The sequence below is a fragment of the Drosophila montana genome, unplaced genomic scaffold, assembly GCF_035044405.1.
Source record: "Drosophila montana isolate Dmon_TW-CO22-7 unplaced genomic scaffold, ASM3504440v1 contig_3175_1, whole genome shotgun sequence".
Taxonomy (NCBI): Eukaryota; Metazoa; Arthropoda; class Insecta; order Diptera; family Drosophilidae; genus Drosophila; species Drosophila montana.
In genome coordinates, this window is record NW_026998052.1 from 161,150 (window position 1) to 186,619 (window position 25,470).

The 25,470-nt window shown below is 40.5% G+C and overlaps 1 protein-coding gene across 4 annotated transcripts in view; it reads right to left on the reverse strand.

Annotated features, from left to right (window-relative positions):
* The window catches only part of LOC135431192 (RNA-binding protein Musashi homolog Rbp6-like), a 199,385-nt gene that overhangs the window by 158,462 nt on the left and 15,453 nt on the right, over window positions 1-25,470 (reverse strand). For 3 of the 4 annotated variants that reach the window (XM_064686165.1, XM_064686166.1, XM_064686164.1), the window contains one exon: window positions 19,420-19,460. In XM_064686165.1, coding sequence (XP_064542235.1) covers window positions 19,420-19,460 — 41 coding nt within the window. Of the gene's footprint in view, window positions 1-8,038; window positions 8,126-19,419; window positions 19,461-25,470 lie in introns of those variants that run through there. The other variant, XM_064686167.1, reaches the window with a different exon arrangement.

Here is a 25,470-nt window from a genome sequence, read left to right on the forward strand (position 1 = left end):
CAAATTCAATTCAAATTTTGTTGAGCATTAAAATGCTGCTGCAGAAAGAAGTTGCTGGGCGCACGGCGTGGCACGCGGGGTGGGGGGGTGGGGGCGGTTGCACGAAGGAAACGCGCCGCGAAATAAAAGTGATTGTAAGTGGCACAGGTTGGCGGCAGGGTGCGGGGCGGGCGGGGCGGGGCTGGTGGGCGGCGCGGCGCGGCGACGGCATAAAAGCGAAAAAAATTTATGAAAAGATAAAAGACGCGGGCGTTCATTCAAAACATAACACAGGTGAGGACAAGCGCCAAAGCCAAGCAATTTTAAATGGCAGCCGGCACACACACACACACACACACACAGAAACACACACATATACAGGCGCAGGCACAGGCAGCGGCATCCTGCAGCGCGGCAAGGACGACTTCGAAGGAGGCGACATTGTGGGCTGCCGCCACTTGAGGGCCGCATTACTTCAACTTTGAAGATGCTCGAACGCGCTGCACGCTGGCGACACCTAGCGTGCGCAGCTGGAAGCTGCGGCGGGCGTAACCCAAAACGGGAGGCTGTCGCGCAACTGTCCCCTGTCAGCCAGCTACCCCCCGCCGCCGCCCCAGCTGCTGCTGCTGCTGCTGTGTAATATGCAAACAGATTTTTTTTTCACTTTCATTGGGGGTTGTTGTTGTTGCTGTTGTTGTTGTTGTTCGGCTCGTCGCTTGTTTGCGGCAAACACAGAGCCAGCAAACCAAACCCCAATTTCACAAAGCACCAACCCAGCCCCCGCCCACCCCCTCGACAGCCGCCTTCAGCCAGTGCTTAGACCGCAGAGCGTTTGTTGAAAAGAAGTTTTTTAGCAACTCAGCAGAAAAAGAGGAAACACAAAAGCGTTGAGTGGGCCAAAGGGGGGTGGGAGAGAGAAAGAGAAAGAGAGAGGGGCAAGTGTAGTTGTGTGTGTCCGTGTGTGGCTTTGTCCTATGGCAGCACATTTACAAAATGTTGCACGACAGTGTTGTCTAATGTCGCATGTGCAGATGTATCTGTATCTGTATCTGCGCGTTCCTTTGTATCCTTGTGTGTGTGGCAATAAAAAAAAGGAGGTGGGGTGGGGGGAGTGCAAAAAAAAAGTACGCAACAAAAGCTGAAACACATTTAATCACACTTTGGCAACTGAATCAGAATGCAACTGAGCTGCACGAGGCGTAGAGGGGCAGAGGGGCAGCAGCAAAAGCGGAGCCGGGTAGCAATTGGCAAATTAGCTTTCATTGCAATTCATTGGCGAGCATTTGAAAGATAGATTTGAGCACAGATACATTAGCACCTGCCATTCAAGCGTTTTGCAATTGAATAGCTGACTGGGGTCGGTTTGGGGTCAGGGGTTGGGGAGTCGCCTGCTGTTGTTGTTGTTGTTGCTGGCCTTTGATTGGGTTCGCCTGAATTTTACGACGTTTTACAAATTTTTCATTTTCCCTTTTTCGCAATTTATTTTTTTTATTTTTCATTTTGCAGCTGCAGCTGAATAGGTTAATCGCATCAATTCTTTTTTGGCTGATAGTTTTTCAATTTTTCAAATCCCCCACCATCTCCCCTCTCCCCACAAACCACTCCCTCAACCCCCCTCAAGCTGATTCGTTGGCATTTGCATGCGAATTGTGGCAATTGCGGAATAAGCGGGATTTGGTTTGGAGTGAATTAGCAATTGAATTTAGCATAAATTAAACTCAAGCCATGCGACAGAGGATTTCATTGATTCTAGCTAGCTAACAAAAAGAAAAGTATTAACACAAAACGAACTAGTTCTCAAGGCAAGCTGATTGAACTGCATTTTTAAGAGCAAAAGTTAAAGTTCAAAATAATCTTGTTCACATTTTATTTTCACTCTTTAGACATTAAATTGATTGCTAGAGAAAATGTATTGCATAAAAAATAAAATGAACTAGTTCAAAAGGTACGCCTACGACACAAAGTTAAAATGAACTAGTTCACAATTTAATTTAACTTTTTACACATCGTATACCAGTTCATTTTTGCACTTAATATTTCACGATTATTATTTATTTATTTTGTTTAAAATGAATTGAAACTAAGTTTTTCGAACTATTCAACAGAAATTTGTTAGCCCGTGTTAAATATTTTATTGTTTCAGTTCCATTGAAATCCAGTTTCAAACTATTCAATTAGAAATTTATTTCCAATTTGCTTTGCAAGTTTCTGCATTCTTTTGCTTGCACTTACACAAGGGGCTTAAGTACTTTGATTTATTGTTAATGATTTCACAATTTGCAACTTTGATAGGGATTTTTGTTTTATCGATTACAGTATTAACAACCAACAATAAGAAATTCTGTAAAAGTAGAAGAAAAAGTCTTTAAAACAACTTCAGAGTACTTCGACACGACTTTTTTTTTGCCCATTCTCTTGTGTCTCGTTTGCCTTTGAATAAAATAAAAGAAAATATTCCGGTTATCGTCATAGTCTCTAACTTTGACGATATAGATTGAAGGATTGATTAAACAGCAAGGGTAAAGGATTAAAGTGAAGTCATAGAGACTGTTAAGAGGGTATCTGATGGTCTTTCGTTTAAAGTGAGAAACTTCTATACGTAACTGTGGAAAAGTAGTGGAAAGGTTGTCTGAGCTAGAGCAAAGTTTTTCGGATTTAGGCTTATTTTCAAGGTTATTTCTCTTTTTTTAAATAATAACTATATTTAAAGTCCTTGTCTTGGAAGAAAAATGGCCAGAAATATTTGATACCAACCTCTGATTTTATAATACCCAAGAATAATTTGGGATGTCTGGTAAAAGGAAGTAAAAGTAGATTACTTATGGGAAAGTAAATCTTAAAAAAAAACGTATGTTAAAGTGATATCTAAAATTTGAAGGAAAATAGCCACTAACTATAAATAAATACTAAATCTAAAAGTAGCTTGTGATAAAGTAATAACTAAAAGATGAAGGACAACAGCTGAGCCCATCAAATCAGGATAAGTATCTGTAATTTTCTAGTAACCTATAGTTTTCTCAACCAGCTTTATAAAAACTCTACCAATTTCTGCTCTCATAAACAAGCCAAATAGTTGGCATTTATTTCAGATTTTAACTACATGTCCATATAATAAATGCCAGCGCAGACGAACAGTTATTGCACAATATTCATGTTGCTCGGTTGGCATTCTTATCAGCAGCTCCGAAACACTAAATCAACTTTTGCTTGAATGCCCCCGCTTTGAACTCCGACCCTAGCTGAGCTGTCTATACCCCCCCCCCCCCACCCCACCCCCCTCCCCCATGCCTGCTGACTGAAAGTTCTTGCTGGCTCCACAAGCATTTTATGGTCTACACCTTTTATGCGATGTCACCGCAGACTTTTTGCCAACGCTAAAAGATAAACCGAAGCCAACAACAAATCCAGCAACAAAATCCGCATCAGAAAAAATTCGTCGCACTTAAGCCGGCTGCCTTTGCAAAAGGCTCAAAGGAGCGGCAAAAACAGCAACAACAACAACAGGAACAACAAAAACAACAAACTGTAACACAAAAACAACAAACGGCAAAAGAGCGCAAAAAAAATGAATAATTGCCAATATGCCACAAATTATTTCAAATGAAATGTGAGTGTATTTATGATTTATAAGCCAGGCGAGGGGTATGGAGGGGGGTATGCGGCGGCGGGGAGACATTGATGCAGCGGGGGCGGGGCTAGCATCGCAAATAAAACATTTCCAAACAGAGATAAAAGTTTGCCAGCTCTGGAGGCGTGGCACATCATTTGCAATGGCAGCACGGCGCGCTCCCTGCCCCCCACTTCCCCTCTCTTCCCCTCCCTCATGAAATGCAAGTCGTGAAATTTGAAACTTGGCACGCGGCTTGATGGATTTTTTTGCTGCAGTTTTTTATACCCATCTTTTTTATTTTCTGCAGGTTTTTCTAGCGCTTGTTTGCCCAGGAGCCAGGACGGGGCCACTTAAGCTGCCTTTTTGGCCTGATCAGGCGACGTAGATTGGCGACGCGTAAGGTAACAAGAAAAAACAAAGAAGAAAGAGCACTCGACTAGGAGTTACCCTGTACACAGTCATAGCAGCGACATTCGTATTTCCTTTACGTATATGAAAGCAGGCAAAAGCACACTTTCTGTGCGTCTTCTTAGCTCAGCCACATACAATACAAAACTTATTCTCAAGTAACTTCCATTTTTACTGACGAATTATTAAAACATGTTATATAGGCTTAGTTTAGCATTCAAATGTTCGCATACACCAAAGTTCTATCTCTTTAAATGTGGATCGGGGAAAGGTATCTAAAAAGTGGAGAATACTTGATCTGTGTAATCACAAGAAGAAGCTACATAATAAATTTGGTATTTCTAACTCTTATAAACTTCGAAATATGCTCAAATCCTAGGCGGATGATCGATATTTATCGATTTCAAAGTTATTTCAGAGGTATCGCTCTTTAGGAACAAGTCTTTTGGGAAACCCTTCCTTCAATATGCAAAGTCCCTCATTCTTATCTAATCCACAAACAAAAGGAAACCTAACCAGGTCGACTCTCTTGAGGCTCATCAGGATGACATATACACTAAATAAAGCCTCCCAGCTGCCTGTTACACAAACTAACACAAGCCCGTCAGAAACCTTATTCAGCTAATTTCAATAAGTACAGGGTATTCGAAACCCAAAAGCCCGTTACAAATGTCTGCGTTGCGTTTCCGCTGGGGCGGCGTATGTGTGCACTATTTGTGCTCAATGCAACTTGAAAGGCAGCCAAACAAATTTGGCCAAAAAAAAAAACAAAAAGAAGAGAGAGAAAAGGTCCAAAGGCAATGATAATAAGTTGTTTACGGCGCGTGAGCTTGCATCAAAACAAGCGCTGACATTAGGGGCGGACATGAGCAGCGTCAGGATGTGTCCAGAGGACACGCCGCCAGGATGCAAGACACAAGACACATTGCAATACGCTACAGTTTTTTTTCGGTTTTTTTTTATATCTTTATATTTTTTGCTGTCGCCAGCTGAAATCTGTAGCGGCACAGTGGCGCCAGCTGGCGTCGCTTTTGCGCAACAGCCGGCAAGCAAGCAAAAAGCTTGTCGGCCATTTTTATGAATGAAAAGCGCTCGGTGAAAGCTTTGCACGTTCGTGTGTGCGTGCGAGAGCGAACGAGCATATTAAGAGCGTGCGACGGCGAAGAGCGCGCGCTTAAGAGAGAGCGACGGCCAACGGCTGCTACAGCTGTTAACAGTTAACAGACTTCTGATTGTTTCTTTCTTTTGCAAATTTTAACAGCTGTGAAGTTGCAACGACTGCTGTTACTGTTATTGTTGTTGTTATTGTTGTTGCTGCTGGCAACTTCGTAAACAGACACCAAAGTTGTTGTTAGACTCGATTGCATTGTTGTTGTTGTTGCTGTTGTTATTGTTGTCGTTGTTGCTGCTGCAGTTGGCGGGGTCATGCAACTTTAATATGTAAACAACACCGTCAGCAGGCGCGTGTCTGTCTAACTGTGAATTGCAGTGCATGTTACTCTCTTATTGAGTGTGTATGTGTTTGTGTGGGAGTGTGTGTGTGTGCACCGGAAGCAGACATGTTGTGACACTCTTTGACTTGACCTCGCCTCGCACCCAAGCAGCCCCCAGGACAGACATACAAACATACAAAGAGACAAACAGACAGAAGCTCGAAATATGCACGCGTGTCAATCAGGCAGCCCAGCTGACATAATAACAAAACCCAGACAATAACAAGGTGCATGGAGTAAGATGCCGGGGCAGGGGCTGGGGCAAGGGACGCGGGGTCGAAGGGGACTGGCAGGTAAACAAAATTTGTCTGCAGCGATACAAAAATTTTCGGTTATGCAAAGCGAACGAGTACGAAAATTTTGACCCAGTTTAAGGCGAAGGCAAAAATTACGTGAGTCCTGATGCGGTGCGGTGCGGGGGTGGCAAGCTGCAGGCTCAGACTCAGCCACAGACGCACACACTTGCACACAGACAATGCTGATTGTGTATGTGTGTGTGCGTGCATAGGCGCAGCATAGTCTTGTGTGTGTGTGTGTGTGTGTGTGTGTGTGTGTGTGTGTGTTTGTGGCAAAGAAGACGCTGCACGTAGCGCACATTTCGTAATAACTTAATCGATGTCGAGAGGCGGCTCTAGAATTTTTAGTATATTTGAAATACCCTCTAAAAGTGTACGACGTAGGGCATGTGAGTAGATAGTAAACAAAAAGCAGCAATAGACTAAATTTGTTCAACCTATTATCGATAATTTGAACCATCGATTATCCTATGCATATGTATTTTAAACTATTGTTAGACTTGGATATATTAAAATAAAATAATTGAATTTATGTATATTTGCCTCATTTTGCAAAGGGAGAATACGCAAGATACACCAACAAAAACAAGTTATCGATCATTTTAGTATCGATTTCTTGTGTATATTATAAGTCGGGCATAAATATTCGTATATCTCTTAGAGCTGGAATACTGTAGAAAGTATAAACCTGTTGCTATTTAGGCAGGCCGACTTGCACTTATCGAATGTTGAACTTACGAAGCTATCGATATCTGGTCTTACGTTTATCGAAACTGTTAATAATCGGACTAATGTTTATCGAAGTAATCGAATTTTGGGCTTATGCTTATCGAAATTAGATAAAGCAGCGTCAATCCAACACAATGAACTGTGAGGTGTATAATGGAAATGATCGATAGTTGGACTGACGCTTACCGAAATTATCGATAGCTGATCTTACATTTATCGAAACTATAGATAGTCAGACTGACGCTTATCGATTATTGAACTTTCGCCTATCGAAATTTTTGGTAATACTGCCAATCCAATACAATAAGATTAAGAAAATGCCCTGCCGAGGATTAATTTTCACTTTAAAGCAAAAGAGAGCATCAGTACAAGATTATTGCTCATTTATCCACAATTTTTTAAATATTCGGTAATAATAATAATAAATCTTACACTAAAAAATCCTTAACATTCGAAAGCAGGATATATATTTTTTAAAGCTGTAATTAATATTTGGCTTTTATAGTATACTTTTTGGGGCACATGAGGCAATATTTACGCAAGTAAATAGACTTGAATAAATGCAATAATATTTTACTATGCATAAATTCGCAATTTGCAATTTGATACTTCAGTCTTAACACACATTAACATAAGAATCCAATTAATGAGTTTTTTTAACCGATTCTCGGATATTATAAAGCAGACATATCTGTCAAAATGGGCCCTCTAGAGTATTTTTGCGTAGTATATTCAAGAGTGCTTCTGACTGCAATTTTTTGTTTTGGTCTTTTTCGTCGGAGTTGTCGTCGACAAAAAGCCTATCAATAAGGTGGCTGTGCCGGGTTCCTGACTAGCCGCTGCTGCAGGAAGTTGGCAATATATTTGACTCAGTGCAAGCGGAAGCGCGACAGAGGCACAGCTCTGTCTGTCTGTCTGTCTGTCTGTCTGACTGCCGAGTCCGTCTGCCCAATCGCTTTGACTCTCTGTCTCACCCCCTCTCTCTCACCCTTTGGTTTTGCCAGTTCCCTGTTGACAATGTCTGGCGGCGGCAATTGTCGGAAAATGTCGCCTCTGCTCGAAGACGAACGTCGTGCCTCGAGCGGCAACGAGCAGCCGCATGCAACGAACTGGAAGCAATGAAGGCTAAGTTGTTGTCGAAGTTCGTTTCGGGCAAAATCGCGCTGATAAGCCAGCAACTAAGTAGCAGCCGAGGCTGTAGGAGTCGCAGGAGGCACTGCCTCAAGTGCAACACGGCGAAAACCGCAAAACCAAATGCACGACCTGCAACTGAAGCCCACTTGTAGTGCGCCCTTTTGGGGTGATAAATTTTGTCAACTTCCAAATATGCCGAGTGACATATTTAGTTGTACTATTAGAAAACCGAGACATATTAAATGAAAAACAAAAACAAAAAAGTTGCCCGGGCCAGACATGCATGTATATTGCACATGTCTGGCATATTTTCCGCTCAAGTATGTGGTCATTCACTGCTACTAAGCATAAGTTAATCTATTACTTAAATTTGAGTTCATTTCACTCACCAATACTGTATTTTTTGTATATTTATTTCACCAAATTAATTTCACCAACTTATTTGCACACATTAAAGAAAACTAGAGATGATATTTGCTCGCTTTGGCCTAATCGATCAAAACTATCGAAGTGTGCTTAATTAACAGCGCCAGCTGAGCTTAACAGCCAAACTTAACAGCGCCAGGCTGATCCAAGCTTACAATGTAAATGATTACGACTTGAACTAGAATAAATATGTAAAACTTGTATGTGCATATATATATGCTGATTTTAACAGCAACACTTAACAGCGCCAGGAAGATCCAAACTTACAATGTTAAGCCTAAAGAGTTCAGATAAAATAAATTTCTAATGTTCTTTGACTATTTTGTGTATGTAGTATACTGAAGCTTAATGTTTAGCAAGGGGTATTATAATATTGTTAGGTCCTAGCAAAAGACATCTTCGAACACATAAAGTATATATATTTGTTATCAGTATCAACATCCGATTCGATGTTTAAAGGAGTTTAAATATTTATCATTTTGTCTTGCTTTCAGGAATATGTCGAAACCGGCCAAATCAGAAAGATCTTGCAATGGTTCCTAGAGGAACAATAATTGAGAAATAAAGCTTTTAAATAAAAGTTTTCCTTTTAGTTATTTTGAACTCTTTTCTCGACAGTAAAAAATGTATTTCTTTAAACATTTTCAGGATGTCAGGTTATTTAGAGCTCTGTATCTGACCAGCTGAAGATTCGCTTGGAATTGGAAATATAATATATATTTAATATATTGGAAGAAATAAATAATTGAATGATGAGTATTAACAATAGTTACCAATAAATATTATATTAAGTTTAAATATTTGGAAATAATAAAATTATTTTAAAAAGTACTCAATGTTTGAAGCACACAACATTTAGATCATGAGCAGGAAAGGAAACCAAAAACTGTTAAGGAAAATGACGAATGATTATTATTTATAACGTCACCCACCAAAAAGAATTGAGGAGAGTAACAATTAAAAAATTATTAATTTAATAGAAATGAAAATAAGTTTTTGATTAGGCTTTAGTGAATAATTGTACGCACATATTTAAATTTGTGATTGCTTCAATAAATAAATATGTTATGATAATCAAATATGATATGAACAAAATAACTTAATCTTCTTCGCCTTTAAATATAACATAAGACATACTGAACTTTTACGAAATTCGATTAATTAATCGAGATTCGATTGTTATCGCTGTAAATACCACCTTTTGCAGATTTTAGTTCACGATGCTTTGGCTTAAAATTGCCGAAAAACTTGTAGCAAATCAATGCAGCTGTGCAAAAGACGGCCGTGTACAGCACCTACAAAGTGTGGCAACAAAGGCAGGCAACTGCAGCAGCAGTGGCAGCAGCAGCAGCAGCAGCAGTAGCAGTGGCAGCAGCAGTTGCAGTGGCAGTGGCAGTAACGACAGCGTCTGCAATTGAAAAGGGGCCCCAAAAGACAAGGAAACGGCGCCTGGGAACGGAAAAACAACAAACACATAAAGTCGATAACCCGGTTGGGTGCCACCGGCTACACCCGAAATCCCCAGCCAATGCAGCGTGCATGTGTGTGTGTGTGTGTGTGTATATGTGTGTGTGTGTGTGTGTGTGGCAGCTCCAGCCTTTTGCCTTTTGTAACTGCGAGTGGCTCACGGCTCGTGTGCCTCTGCCTCTGCCTCTGCCTGGGCCTGGGCCTGGGCTTCATAGTTGCTCTTCTGCTTTGCCTATTTTAGTTTTTAGCCTGCGTTTGCGACTTATGACTTCCCGTGCAACCCAACCCACGCACCACCTCACCCCCCCCCCCCCCCTCCCCCTCAGGCTTTTTGTTATATTGGACTGGCTGGCTGTTGACATTCACGGCGCTCATTAAACCGCTTTTACATAGACCCAAAAGTTCTGTTTTTTTAGCTGCTTAAAGTTTAACTACAATTTACTCAGCTCTATCTCCCTGTCTCTCCCTCTCCCTCTCTCTGCTCTCTCATAATAAAAGCTGTTGTTATTGCATAATTTTAATGTGTCGTCCTTAATTTAAATGCTTCCGCTGCACACGGCACCAGCCGCCAGCCGTATCCTTGGCAACAAGCAAAGATCCCGCCCAAGCCCTAACTTAACCCCAGCCACCAAAACTCCAACCCCCGCCACCACCCCCGCCTCGCAAACGACATAGTTTGTGCTGTCGTCCTGCGGCACGTTTATTCCATTTTTGGTTGCCAAAAAATTGTCTATTAGTTGGGCCCGAATGAACATTCCATGATAATGGCATATGACAAGCGCCACATGCGGCTGCAATCGAGCTGCAAGGAAGCGACTTGTGTCCTGCACCATCGACACCACCGGCACCACCGACGCCAACGACACCTCGGGGCGTATGCGCAATGCTTATTAATTTAAAATTTACGTTGGTTGCATTTAGGCCCGAGTCGGGGCTTGAAATTGCCAACGCCACCAAAGGCTACGGCTACGACGGTGTTTGATACACGTACAAGTTAATTAATTGTTGCCCAGCACCAAGAGTATTCCATGCATGTGTGTGTGCGGCCGTGCGTGTGTGTGTGTGTGCGTGTGTGTGTGTGCGGCGTATATGCTGTGTCACTTATGTAAATATTCAAACACCACAGCGGAGACAAACGCCCCCTAAAGTTGAAAGCCAACACACTGTGAAGAAGACAACACACCAAAAAAAAATATAAAAATAAGAAAGAAAATCTAGCTGAAAGCTGCACGACTATGAGATGCCCTGTAAGATGTGCAAGGTTAAGATAGATAGATAGATTATGTCGTGGGGAAATCATTTCACATGATATAAACTACATTTATTTGAACTAAGCACAATTTACGGGGTATTGAGTTCGAAAAGACCAGCCCTAAGGTTCCGCTGGCCTAGCCTAACCTATAAAACCATCCCAAGCTAATCTGTCCGTTTCTCTTTCTCTCTCTATTGCCTCGTTCTCTCTCTCTTCTCCTTCTTCTCTTTCTCCTTTTCTTTTCATATCTCTATATCTTTCTCTCTCTCTCCCTCTCATTCTCTTTCTCCTTCTATCTCTCTCTCTCTCTTTTTAATATTGATAACTTATTTTATAATAAGGAGAACTAGGTTATGGTTGGTGTCTTGGGTTTTGCTGGTCTTCTCATCGCTTATAATTCGCAATGAGTTTTAGCTCAGAGGTAGGTATTAGGCCTAGATTGAGTAGCAAATTCTGCTTATAATAGAAATTGCTATACATGCAAAACAAGCTCATTTTTCTTCTTTATACCTTGTTGTACTTAGGTTTTATTATCAACATTGACCTAGAGAAAGCTTCATATATAAAAAGAGTTTCAGCTATGCTTTATAAAGCTCAATATGGCATGCTCTATCTTTTTATTATACTTTTATTATTCCCTTTCTAGCCGCAGTCTAAGTAAAGGGTATAGAAACAAGAGCGAGGCAAGCGCCAAAGGCGCAACAACATGACCAGGACACACGCACACACATGAAAAACGCACACGCACACACACGAAAAACGAGTACAGATGTGTGTGTGTGTGTGTGTGGGGGCGGGGTTGTCACGGGTTGGCGTGCGGCATGTGTGAACTTTTTAACCAAACTCGTGCCAAAGTCAACAAAACAGCGAACAAGGAGCCAGCACAGCTGCTGGTAGCCACTTGGACAAGTGCAGGACATTAAATGCAATGCAAAAGTGCAAAAGTGTAGGAAAGGCGGACAGCCAAAGACGGGCCAACAGACAGACTGGCAGCCAGTCAGCCAGCTAGTCAGCGAGTCAGCGAGGCGAGCATCTATCAAAGCGAAGATGCGCTTGCCCACAGCCTTAGGATAATCACATTCAAAAGGAAAATGAAGCGAGCTGCAAAAACATGACCAAAGATTGGCAGCAGTAGCAGTCAGCAGCCCAGGCCAGTGGTGGGGGGTGGGCTGAAGATGAGGGGGAGGCGGGGGCGGGCAGTACAAACAGGAAACGTGCAACAAGAAAAAAACCTTACTGATGATGTGCGGAAGGTGTGCGGGGGGCAGGGGGGGATTGCATGCATCACCCAAGTGAACTTTTGACTGATGGACTCACCGAGTCGTTGAATGACTTGCTGACTGACTGACTGATTGACTGACTGACTGACTGACTGTCTGACAGTCGTTCACTTATTTTATTGACAATTTTTTGCAGCATTTCAATTTTAACGAAGCTTGCGGCAAATTGTTGTTAACTGGCTGCCAGCTTTGCCCTCGACTGCATAAATTAATCAGGAAATCGACAGCGCCAACCCACCCACTCCCCAACCATCCCCTTCCCCTTCAACATACCTTCGGCCCGCTGCCAGTGTCTTTTAGTCCGTCTCTAATTTTTTTTGTCACCTGTCTGCATCCTGAAGTGCTTAGTCGCACAAACGCCCAGGATATTTCAACAATTTTTTAGACGCATCGTTTTTTTTTTTTTTCCTTTTCTGTCTTTCCAAAAATCACGCAAATATTTTCATCATCGTATCGTTTCCTGATTGAGTTCCCAGTGCACGATAAACCGTTTCCGTTTAGCCCGAACCAATAGAAATTCCATAAATGACAATTTAAACCCTCGAAATAAATCTAATACCATTTCTAATTGGCTGCTATTTGGGCGAGTGTCACTTGCAATGTGGAGTTGTATCTGAATCAAAGCCTTGGCAAACCCGAATTTCATAAAACTGAGTTAGCTTTATGCAAGACGAGAATGCCTATATAGTACAAAGGGAGAGTAGTTGCCTAGCCTTAAACCCAACCAGTTGCACATAAAATAGCTTAACCAAACCTAATTCTTATAAAGCATATAATTATGAATATTGAGTTATCGACCGATCCTTCCCATGACAAATATATGATGTATTGGTCTAATCCGGCTGGTTCTGACATATGTACTGCCCGTATCAGAAATACAGTCCTATGCAAAGTTTCAAAACGCTAGCTTTAAGACTGAGAGGCTAATTCACATAGAAACAGACAGACTGAGAGACGAACAGACGGAGGGACGGACGGACAGACGGACATGGCAATATCGACTCGAGTTCAAAATGTCAATGCAGGTCGAATTCGGTGACACTAATTTTTACAATCAAAGAGATTTGCTGAAAAAATAAGATTTCTATATGTTTTTATCGTTTGCTTGAAAACGGTGCCAGCTATCGATTATCGGAAACAAACTCGTAATGCGCGGGCACTCGGAGGACCTACGTTCAGACAGACTAACGGACATGGCTAGATCTTCTCCAAGAATATATACAGTTAATGAGGTCGGAGATGATGCTTTCTGCCTACATACATTATATACGTTTGCACCCCTTTTAGGTACTTTTAATGGGTTCAGGGTAAAAAACATAGAGCCTTGCTGCTTAGTATATGCGAACTTTGGTTGGACATATTTAAGACCTAAAAATTTCAAAGATCGGACTCCAAACACCGAAGTTAAACAAGGAATGTGTGGCAAATGAAAGAATACGCACATCCGCAGCATGCATATGTTTGCATAGAAGGAAGCTTGAATATGTATAACAACAGCTTGTCGCTGGGTTCTACGTCATAAACAACTCAAGAATTTCCTCGAAAATCGAAGGTATTTTTGTACTTCAACTTAAAAGCAGCCTATTGTAACTACTTAGGTCCTAAGTCCTTCAATTGGCAACTAACTTTTTGAACGATGGATCGTTTATAAAGTTAATGACAATCCGAAATGAGGGCGGCAACAAAAATAAAAATATTAAAGAAAAAGTCAAATAAAGCAGCTGTCTCCATTTTTGTTTGCATGACAAAAAGCAACAAAACGACAAACAAACAAATAAATAAAACAGAAAAAAAAAAACAAAAAACAAAAACAAAATCAAAGGGCGAACGCGATTCGGGTAAATCGAGAGAATGCATATTTATTTGTCCAAAGTATCTGTATCTGCGGCTGCAGCGCGTATCTGTATCTGTAACTGAGTCTAGCTGCGCGACTTTATCGCTAAGCGGCATCTAAATGTGAGCGATATGTGAATAGATTCTCCATTTGCCTGCTGCTGCTGCTTCTTTTTGTTTTTTTGTTGTTTTGTTCGTCACTTTTTGTTGCTTGTTGCATGAGTAATGGGCGTCTGTTAGCCGCTGCAGATGCAAATGTATCTGCGTATCTGAGCGCATGTATAAATAGTATTTCAGTTGAACGCACAGCCAAAATAGCAAAGGCGGGTAGCCTTTTTCGCCTTTTTCGCCTTTTTGCCGTTTGCGCCTTGCCTTCGGCGTATTGTATTTCAAAAAATTTTCGTTTCAAATTGACACAAATCTGCGGCACAAGTAACCCCCAGCCGCCCCTCTCCCCCCTCTCCACATAATGCCCCTCAAGAGGTGAGACAAAAGCAGAGGAGCATAGACTTATTTACATATGCGCCGAAGATTGAATACCCTGCTAGACTTGTTATCGAAGAAGTGTATAATATTATTTCTATTTATCTTATTCAAACATTTGCTTAGCTTGTGAAAAGGTAACTAAGCTAGGGTATATTTACGAATGTGCCGAAGATTGAATACTCTGCCAGATATGTTATAGAAGTAGGCTATAAGATTATTCCTTTTTGAAATATACCAAATAAATAGATATAAAATATAGTAAGTCGATGTAAATATTATTTTTCGAATATGTAAGAAGCAAAGAAAAAGTTCATAAATGCCAAGTTTGGTTGAGAATTCTTGAGAAAACATAGAGGTAATAAATAAAAGAACTCAGTTTCAAGCAAATTATCCAATGATATGATATATGATATGAAAGATATGTAATATATGATATATGATATAGTAGTGCAATATAGATGAGTTTTTGCTTATACGCTGGAATCATAAAAAAGTTCAATTGCCTAAGTTAACTATGTGTATAGTTTTAAGGGCCCAAAAAGATTGAGATGGTTCTCAAGATTGTATAATGTTGTAGCATAATATTTATACAATAGGTATCTCTTAATTACCAACCGATTATTCTTGCATGATATAGTAATCCGATGCTAATAAGATTTCGCCAAATATAATAGCACTCGGTTCTCGATAGCGTGCCTGAATCTTAATATAAATAAACGAACATCAACTACTAGCTAAAATCTAGGCCAATAATTCCTATGCCAGCTAAACGATATAGTTATCGGAAGCTTATAGTTTTTGGCCAAATAGTTAGGTGCATAGAAACGAAAATATTGGATACGATTTGTCAAGATAGTGGCTGGGATTTGGGGACAAATTTAAAATTTTTACAAGCTTTGCATAAGATATGTATAATTTCTATTTTATTTTTAATTGAACAGTGGCTTGAGCCGAAAGACTTTGATTAATGTCTGACCTGGAGAAACATTAATGAATATGTGCGAATAAGTTTTGTCAAGTAAACTTCCAACCTGAAGGATTAAAATACATAAAAATAGACAAATACATAAAATTAAAAGCGAGTAAAATTCAAATACCCTCGGAAAGGGTATTGAAAGCTGGCGAGCATGAGTTTTGACACTGCGTATTTTTCGTTTGAATTGGGCGACTGTCTGTCTGTCTATCTGTCTATCTGTCGCTCTGTCAGACTCGAACTCGGCAGCATTGTCGTCAGCGTCGAGTGTTTTCCATGCGATAGCAGCAAATATATTTTCAATGCATACAAAATTACTTCCAGTAAACTGCTTGCGAAATTAAAATTAAATTACGCAGCCGGGGCGGGTTGGGGTGGAGTAAGGTGGCGTAGATGGGTGGGGGGTTGGTGTTTTTTGAAAAGTTCATTAAGTTATATGTATATGCAGCCTGGTAGTTGACACGAAAATGACACAAAGAGGCGCCTCGGCACCTATGTGAGATATGCGGCAGTCGGAGTAGTGGGTCGGCACACTTGGGCACATCATTAAGTAGCCAAGACAATCGTGCCAATCATTAAAAATCTGGGAGCTCGAGCGCACTGCAATGCGGATGGCCGTCCCCCACCCACCCAGCCACAGTCTCTCTCTCTCTCTCTCTCTCTTTCAGTCTCATCTCTCGGCAGTTATCAACACGTACGTCGCCGACCTGTCTAAGGCAGGCCCCCAAACTATTGCAGTTAGACTTTAGAAACCGGCGCATGTTTATAGACGCCCTAGATTAGGTCTTTGTCAGCACATTTTTCGAGTGTCTACTGTGTGTGGGAGATGCCACTGCGTGTCTCTCTGTGTGTTTGTGTGTGTGTGTGTGTGTGCTCGAGTGGCGATAGCTGGTGTAAAAGAAATCCAAAAGCATAAGCTCTGGCGCGAGTGGTTGCCACTTGAGCAGCGAGCCTCAGCTGAGCCGCTTGTTCCGGCTGTCCCAAGAGACTCGACTGGATCCACTAGAGCAGCAGCTGCAGCTAAGACCGCATCGCAGGCAATGTCTAAGACTCAAACATCAGAAGTTACGGGCGAAACAGCTTGAAGGCGAGTGCCAGATTGCATGATCGCAGTCTGTGGCAGTTGTTATTGGTGTGAAGTGTGCAGTGCGGGTGCTTAAATGCTGCAAAAGGCATAATTGTCGCATAAACGGTTGCAAACGGGGCTTATTGATACAACCGGTTCATAACCGTTTCAGTGGCATGTCAAAATTAGGTGTTTTTAAATTATTTCACCTATCAAATAACAATCAAACAGGCATTTTTTTACTTTAGTATTTCCGTTTCATAACCTTTACACAAATATGTATTAAAAAAGCATTTCAAAGTATTTTACAGCTATCACATAACAATTTCATAGTCATTTCATGACTATTACACTGCCGTTTCATAACCGTTTCATTAGCAAGTGTTAGAAAACCATTTGCTAACTTTCATATTACATTATTAACTACTATATTTCCGCTTTTAAAAGGTACATTGAAGAGTGTTAGAAAACCACTTTTAAAACTTTACATATGTGTCTTAACCAATTTATAACTATAACATAACCGTTTCGTAACCATTTCAAACCCATTAACTATATATGCATACCTTGATACACATTATAGCTTACAAAACATTTATGTCCGTCTCTCCTTCTCTCTTCTTTACTCGTTATTGCATTAATATTACCGATCTATAACCGTTTTTACCGATTCACATGCGGCCTTCTACCGTTTCGTGTATCTCAAAGCATTGTTTAGACATCAACTTCAGCATAAACGTTTAATAACCGATTCATAACTGCTTTAACCGATTCGCCCATAGTCTGTAATTAGTTATTAGAAATACCAGATATTGGTATCCATTTCAGTTTTTCCTACAGACTGTGATTTGTTATAAAAAATACTAGACATTACCATCTAATTCAGTTTTTCTCTTTTATAAATCCGTTTCACAAGAACTTGAAGATACTTTATTTGTGTATAACCGATAATAACCGTTTCGAAGCGAATAATAAGCTGCTCTACATACCGTTAACCAACACTGTGTGACAATAATGCTGCACTTTCTGAGCTAAATAAACATTTGTGGGCAAGTCTTTAATTTAACACAAGATATTTCAGACTTTGTCTAATTTACCAAGCCAACCAACCAGCGTATGCCAAAAAGCAAAATTACAATAAAAGCAAAAGCAAGAAAAAAAAACAATAAAAATTAAAAAAGATTCAAGACACACAGCAAATGGGCAAAGATAACAAAAAAGGGCAGCAGGGAGGGGGGAAACACACACACACACACAAACACACACACATGTTCGCGAAATTTCAAGTTGGGTCCCAACGATTGAAGAAGCCATTTGAAAATTTGAAAATTTTTTTGGCACAGGTACAAAAAACGTGAAACCAAAATAAAAAAAAAAAACGAGGAAAAAAGGCAAAAAAACAAAAAGAGACAAACCAAAGACCGCATTGACTCTTCAACTATTGCGGCATATATGCGCTGCCATATGAATGTGTGTGTGTGTGTGTGTGTGTAGATATGCGCTATAGGTTATAATATGTTAGCGTAATGCCGAGTGCCATTCTGATGATGGGCGGAGCCAACAATTTCGCTAAACAAAAACACAAAAACAGCGACAACAACACAAAAAGGCAATGCGGCTGACTCTGTGCAAGTGTGTGTGTGTGTGTGTGAGTGTGTGTGTGTGCACTGCGGCGGCGGATGTGTTGGCGGCAGCAGCAGCAGCAGAGTGCAAAACTCCAAGTTGGCCAAGCCGAGCATCAAAAGGCATCTTGCCGTCGTTTATTTTTTGGCCAACATTTCGAGTGGCCCGTTTTTTTTTTTGGTCTGGCATCAAATTTGGTTAATATGAGGCACAGTGCAGCCGCCTTTTGATTAGCCTAATGAAACTATGCAGCATATAATGGTTGACCCTTCAACTGTAACGAGCCACCCCCCCCCCCCCCCTGGCCAACAGTTGCCCCGCCAGCGATCGCATCTGTGCAACTGCCGCCAATTGACGTCGAATTACGTCGCGGCAGCAGCAAAATCTCAAGCATTTCATCAATTACAATTTCAATTTAAAAACAAAAACCCGATTGTCGTTCATTGTATTCGATCGTCAAATAAACAACTCAACTGAATAATGAATCAATTTGTTGGCTCATTTAAATTGCGCTACGAATATATAAATCTATATCTATCTATATATACATATGTATTGAGCAAAGCAGCCGCACATATTTTGTGTAAATTGAATTGGGCCAGTTTGGAAATTTAAGAAAATATTGAACATTGCATTAGAACTATAAATATCTAATTTATGTGTTTTCTATTAATAAGTCATTTATCTATTTTTAAATCGAATCAAAGTTGAACGTTAGATTTTGAAAGAAAAAAAAAACAATTATTAAATGCGGCAAAAAGGTTTTTAAATATTTAGCTGAATAATTAGGAAAAGTTTTTTAAATTTTAACATATTCAAAATGGTTTTTCTTTTCAAGGTGCGCTTCAAAATTTTAAAATACCCAGCTTGATCAATATTTATTATTATTAAATATTAATATATTAAAAATAAAATAATTAGTAACAATGAAATAATATTTAATAAAAATAAATATTAATCGTGCTAGGTATTTTATAATAACATAAATAAAAACTCTAATTAATATTCAAAGTTCTTAATAAATATTCTTATGTACTGATTCTTAATAAAAAATTTTAAAAAATTAGTCGTTTTTCGCTTAGATTGTTTCAGTCAAGATTGCATTTCTACCTAACCGGAAACTCTGAGAAATCTTTTTAGCTTTCAATCCCAACGAAACGTGTGTTTTCTCTATCTACACCCGAGGTATATATTTGCATTGATCTAAAAGTCGACTCATTGTGGGCAGCTCATTAGCACAGAACTGTGAGCCAAAATGGAATATATATATAACGAAATAAATGCTAATTGCCGTTGGGCATTGCCAAACTTAACATGGCTTAACTAATTTCCGAGATTCGCTGGAGATGTGGGCCAAGACTTACCTGGACTGGTCTGCCAGCTGAGGCCGCCAATGAACATTTTGCTGCAATAGAAACACAAAAAATGTTGCATTAGACAAATTTGCTATTGGCAATATATTTATGTAAATGGAGCATGCTCTAAGTGTAGAACTACAAAAGATTATTGTCTATGATATAGATGGACACAAAAACAAGAAGAAAAGCTATACTCAGCACGCCGAATATTAAATGCTCTTCTACAAAAGCTTTCTTTTCGATCGATTCTATCTTTTATATATAGTAGTCCGCTCTGATACGGAATTGTAGATATATTAGGCGCATAGTGTAGTTTGTATATCCTGAGTTTGATGAAGAAATCTTGAAGCACACAAAAGTTTTCCATTCAAGACTTCAATTTTTGACCTTTTCTTTCTTTAGTTGTTATATGATATAATGTTCCGTTTTTATAAAAAAAGATTTTGCTCATATATTAGCAGTTAAGTAAAACGAATTAGTTCCAAGTTTGGTTAAAATATCTTTTAATACAAAAATGTTTTTCATATTAGAACTTAATTTTCGACCAATGATTCTATATGATATATCAACTATATGATATTGTAATCCGATCATACTTTAACCAATAAATACCAAGTTTGCTTCAGATATCTTCAAAGGCAAAATCCTTGTTCACAAAATAAATAAATAGAATCTTACACCGATCGTTCCTTTGTCAGCTAAGTATATGATATAGTTCTGCGATTCGGCCGATTCCAACGGACCTATGCATACTCATAGATATAGCAATACTTTATGTGTACTATATACTTTATAGATATATACTCATAGCAACTCATACACTTTATAGATGTCAACCTCTGAGCGTCACATTCTGCTTGACAAAATGTATCTACCCTTTACGCTGTGTTTTTTCAAAAGCCAACAGCAAATAGTCTGAGTTATATCTTATATCAATGTCTCTTAGCCATTGTATCAACTGCAACATCATCATGATCATTGTGATTATGATGATGGGCAACTTCGCGAGGCGGCCGCAGTGAAGGTGGCTGCTGACTGTTGTCTTCGTCATTATTTAAATCATAGAAAATAAGCCGCTTTCCCGGCATTGTTTTCATGCTGGAAAATCTCCCAGACCCAGCCAAAAGCGACGGCGGCTTAAAAAAAAAATCAAAACGTGCAAAAACAAAAGCAAAGGCGGCGACTGCAACAACCACGACGACGACGACGACGACGACAATGATTATGAAAACTTCAACAAACTGCAAAAGAGCGCAACAGTGGCAACAATGTTGCAAGGGGAGTGGTGGGGTGGGGAGGGGGGAGAGGGCAGTGTGGGTGGCGTGCCAACTGGGCAGTGGGTGGCGCGACACGAAAACGAATGTAAAACACACACAAAAATGCATAGAAACACAAATTGCAATGAAAAGAGAGAGAGGGAGAGAGAGAGAGAGAGCGCATGCAACTAAATGAAAATGTTAATAAAATGTGCAACAACAACAACAACAGCAAAGTAAGCTAAAAGAAAAACTAAACCAGCGAACGGAAGAAGCGTCAACAACAGCGTCAGGAAAAGGGGGGGGGGGGGCCTGTCTCTGGCTGTGTGTGTGAGGGGGAGGGGAGGAGGAAGGGGAGTGCAGGATAGTAACAACCTTTTCTCTTTTTTTTTTGTGGGCATTGCAACCACTTTAAATGACTTGGATGATGGCCAGTGGAATTGGGTCTAAAGCATTTGCTGTTTGCATGCCGCACAATTTGTCATTAATCAGTGCTTCGCAATAGTTTTCCCTTATTTTTCTTTTTTATTGTTTTTCCAAAAGAAAATACTTCAAAAAGCCAGCAGCCAGTCAGGCATCCTTCAACTGAAAATTGTATATTGCATATTGATAGCACATTGAAATCAAACATTAGCTATCATTAGTCAGCATAGAGAATGTTTGGGCCTTAGAGAGAGAAGAGGCCTAAGTTTTCTAGCTGAGATACAATTTGGCATATGTTTAATATGGCAAATGGTTTCAAGTTCTAAGTGAGCTCATACTTTCTGAAGACTACACTTTGATCTGGACATTTAAAGAGCTTATGAACTTAATAGAAGAGTAGTTTCAAAGAATCAAACCAGTGTGCGTAAGTTTATGCCCCTCGATTTGATCAAGATTCAATCCAATGCCTCGCCTAAAGGTTCGCTTTGTGAGCCCGATTTTCCTCATTGAAGAACCCACCATTAAACCAATATATATTAACAGGTCTAAAAACCAAAAGTAACTAGAGGCAAAACCGGGTTCAAAAAGCCAAATTTCGTGAGAATCGATTAAGCTTAGACCGATTTATTATGAAAATTGGACCCATGTCAATATCAACGCCTATATCCGATTTAACATGAATTTTATCATGAATTTCGACTACAAAATATGTTGCCAGATTTAAATGCGAAGTTAAAATAGAGACAAAACCATGAATAAAAAACCAAATCTCGTGAAAATCGGTTGAGTTTTGATTGAGTTATAAGACGGGAAAATTTCGACCCATGACCATATCCAATTTCAGAGGGTAACATATTGACATGAATTTCGACTAAAAAAGTATGTTGCCAGATTTAAATGGCAAATTAAACTAGAGGCAAAACCATGAAAAAAAAACCAAATCTTGTTTAAAACGGATGAGTTTTAACCGATTTATAAGAAGGGGAAATTTCGCCCCATGAATATATTCAATTTCGAGGGTAACATTTTGACATGAATTTCGACTAAAAAATATGTTTGCAACATTTAAATGCCAAATTAAACTAGAGGCAAAGCCATGAATAAAAAACCAAATCTCGTGAAAATCGGCTGAGTTTTGATTGAGTTATGCGAAAGGGAAAATTCTATATATATTCTTGGTCAGCATTAATAGCCTGGTCGATCCAGCCATGTCTGTCTGTCTGTCCCTCTGCCTGTCCGTCTGTCCTTTCGTGTGTAAAAGCGCGTCGATCTCAGAGCTTATAAGAACTAGAGGCTTTGAAATGTTAAACGTTGGTGCTTCTAGTTCCCGCGTAGCACGAGTTTGTTGCCGATAATCTATAAATCGATAAAAATCGATATCGATATCTACCTCGATTTGGTGTTGGTAGAATAAGTTTCAGGGTATCCACCCAGCCGGGCATTCCCGACTAGAGCACTCGAAATTCTATATATAAATAGTCCAAATTCTGTTCGAAATTTGTTATTAGCTGCAAATGTTGCAGCCTAAAGCTGACTTATTCAGGCGGCGTTTCAAATTTGATTGCGATTTGTGTTTTGTGCGCTGCTGCATAAGAACCAACAAAAAAAAGCAAATAACACTGAGCATTGAGATCATCCATCACATTTGATTTGCACTTTGTCGCCCCATGCTGCCCCATTGAAGGCAACATTCAATGGCGATGACTCTTTCGCTCTGTGTTTGTGCAACGTCGCAACGTCGCACTGATCCGCAAATATTTGTATTCATTTCATAATTTTTCAGTATTTCTGTCAACGTCTCCATGGCTGAGGGTGTGTGTGTTTGTGTGTGGGTGTAGGTGTGTGTGCTTGTGTGCGTGGCGTGGCGTGGGCGAACTGCAGGTAACCTTCGTGCACAGCATGCTGCTCCTCTCCCGCGACATATCCATACAAATCACAAACTCATAGCCATTGCCTGCCCGACCGACCGCCCGCCCGCCCGAAACGGCCCCCTCTGGTTATCCACTGTTGTGGCTGCCCAATTGCGGCTGCACCAAATAAATGCGACCTTGTCCTACACTGGCAATTTCTGTGAATCTCTCTGCGTGTGTGTGTGTGTGTGTGTGTGCAGCTCACCGAACGAGCTGCGTACTCGGAGCTCGCAGCTCGCAGCTCGGAGCTCGGAACTCGCGTTCTTTGCCGCGGCGTCCAGCTGCGTGACGCGTAATTGCCGCCTGGCATGGCAACAACAAAAAATAAATAAAAAAAATGTAAAGCATCTAAAACCAAATGCATGGTTAAGAGATACCCTGCATTCAATTTAAAGTTCTAAAACTTGCCAAACCTCTATCGAAGGCTTTGAGGCATATAATTTTGGGGAAATTTAAAGCTGTAAACCAAAATTACAAAATTAAGAAAAATGGAAAACGACTAATTAAGATTTTTGAGGGTAAAATTTTTATATGAATTTCGACTAAAAAATATGTTGCCAGATTTAAATGCCACATTAAAGTAGAGGCAAAACCATGAAAAGAAAACCAAATCCCGTGAAAATCGGTTGAGTTTTGACCGATTTATCAGAAGGGGAAATTTCGACCCATGAATATATCCAATTTAAGACATTGACATAAATTTCGACTAATAAATATGTTTCCAGATTTAAATGCCATATTAAACTAGGGGCAAAACCATGAATAAAAAACCAAATCTTATTTAAATCGGTTGAGTTTTGACCGAGTTATAAGAAGGGGAAATTTCGACCCATGAGTATATCCAATTTCAGAGGGTAACATATTGACATGAATTTCGACTAAAAAATATGTTGCCAGATTTAAATGCCAAATTAAACTAGAGGCAAAACCATGAATAAAAAAACAAATCTTATCTAAATCGGTTGAGTTTTGACCGAGTTATAAGAAGGGGAAATTTCGACCCATGAGTATAGCCAATTTCTGAGGGGAACATATTGACATGAATTTCGACTAAAAAATATGTTTCCAGATTTAAATGCCAAATTAAACAAGAGGCAAAACCATGAATAAAAAACCAAATCTCGTGAAAATCGCTTGAGTTTTGACCGAGTTATAAGAAGGGGAAATTTCGACCCATGAGTATAGCCAATTTCTGAGGGTAACATATTGACATGAATTTCGACTAAAAAAAATGTTGCCAGATTTAAATGCCAAATTAAACTAGAGGCAAAACCATGAATAAAAACCCAAATCTTATTTAAATCGGTTGAGTTTTGACCGAGTTATAAGAAAGGGACTTGGATGCATGTGTCAATGAGATTTTCGAGGGTAACATTTTTATATGAATTTGGTCGAGCCACTTACTTTTTTTGGCAGTTTGCTGAGTTGGTCTTAACTGCATTTAGTTAGAGATTTAAAGCAACTGCGTAAAAATGGATAAGAAAATAATAAGTCAAAGATTACGCATACGCCGCGTGCGCCGCAACAAAAATCGCAGTCAATGTGTTGATTGTATTGTTGCCTGCCTATCTGGCTGGCTGACTGGCTGTTGTTAGTCCCGCGGGCAATGCCGGGCGACAACAACAACGGCAACAACAACAAGAACAACTGTGGGAGCATCAAGCACGACAACAACTTTGATGACGAGTGCTTTGTCTCTTGGGCGACGTCGATGGCTTCTAGTTTTGCAGCTATTTACAGATTTCCCACAAGTCCGTAAACATAACACACAACACGTCTCGAGTGTGTGTTGGTGTGTGTGTGTCTTGGTGTGGGTGTTGTGAATGTGTTTATGTGCGTGCTAAGCTGGCAGTCATAAACAAGTCAACGCAACATGTCCGATTAGTAGTGCAACCACCGACTGACATTTGTCAACGCTGACGCCGCAGCAGCAGCGGCAGATAGACTAACGCTAGCGCGCGGGGGGAGGGGGAGGGGGGGGTGTGGGCGACTGGGCGGCTGCCACGCCTCTTGGTGCCCCTCCGGGCTGAATGCCTCGGTCACATTTGCTTGCATTACGAAATAATTGTAAAGCGCACGTCACTTTTCTATAGGCCTGCAAACGAACGCCAGATCCCCAAGCCCAAGCACGGCCACGCACCCAACCACCCAACCACCCACCCACACACGCACACACACACACATACACACGCACAGTCGCACACACACCCGCACACCCACTTGTGCCATTCATGCGCAAGTCGTCGCCCATTCACTGCCGCCTGCTCTCCCTCTCTCTCTCTCTCGCTCTCTCTCGCTCTCTCTCGTTCTCTCTCTCTATCTGGCTGTGACTTTGGCTCTGGCCCGGCTTTGGCTCTGAGCTCTCGGTTTGAGTTCTGGGCTTTGCTCTTTATAAAGCGTACCCCGCCCGCGCGACACTTCCCGCCTCTAATCCACGACCGCCGTTTGCCGCTTGCCGCTTGTTTGCC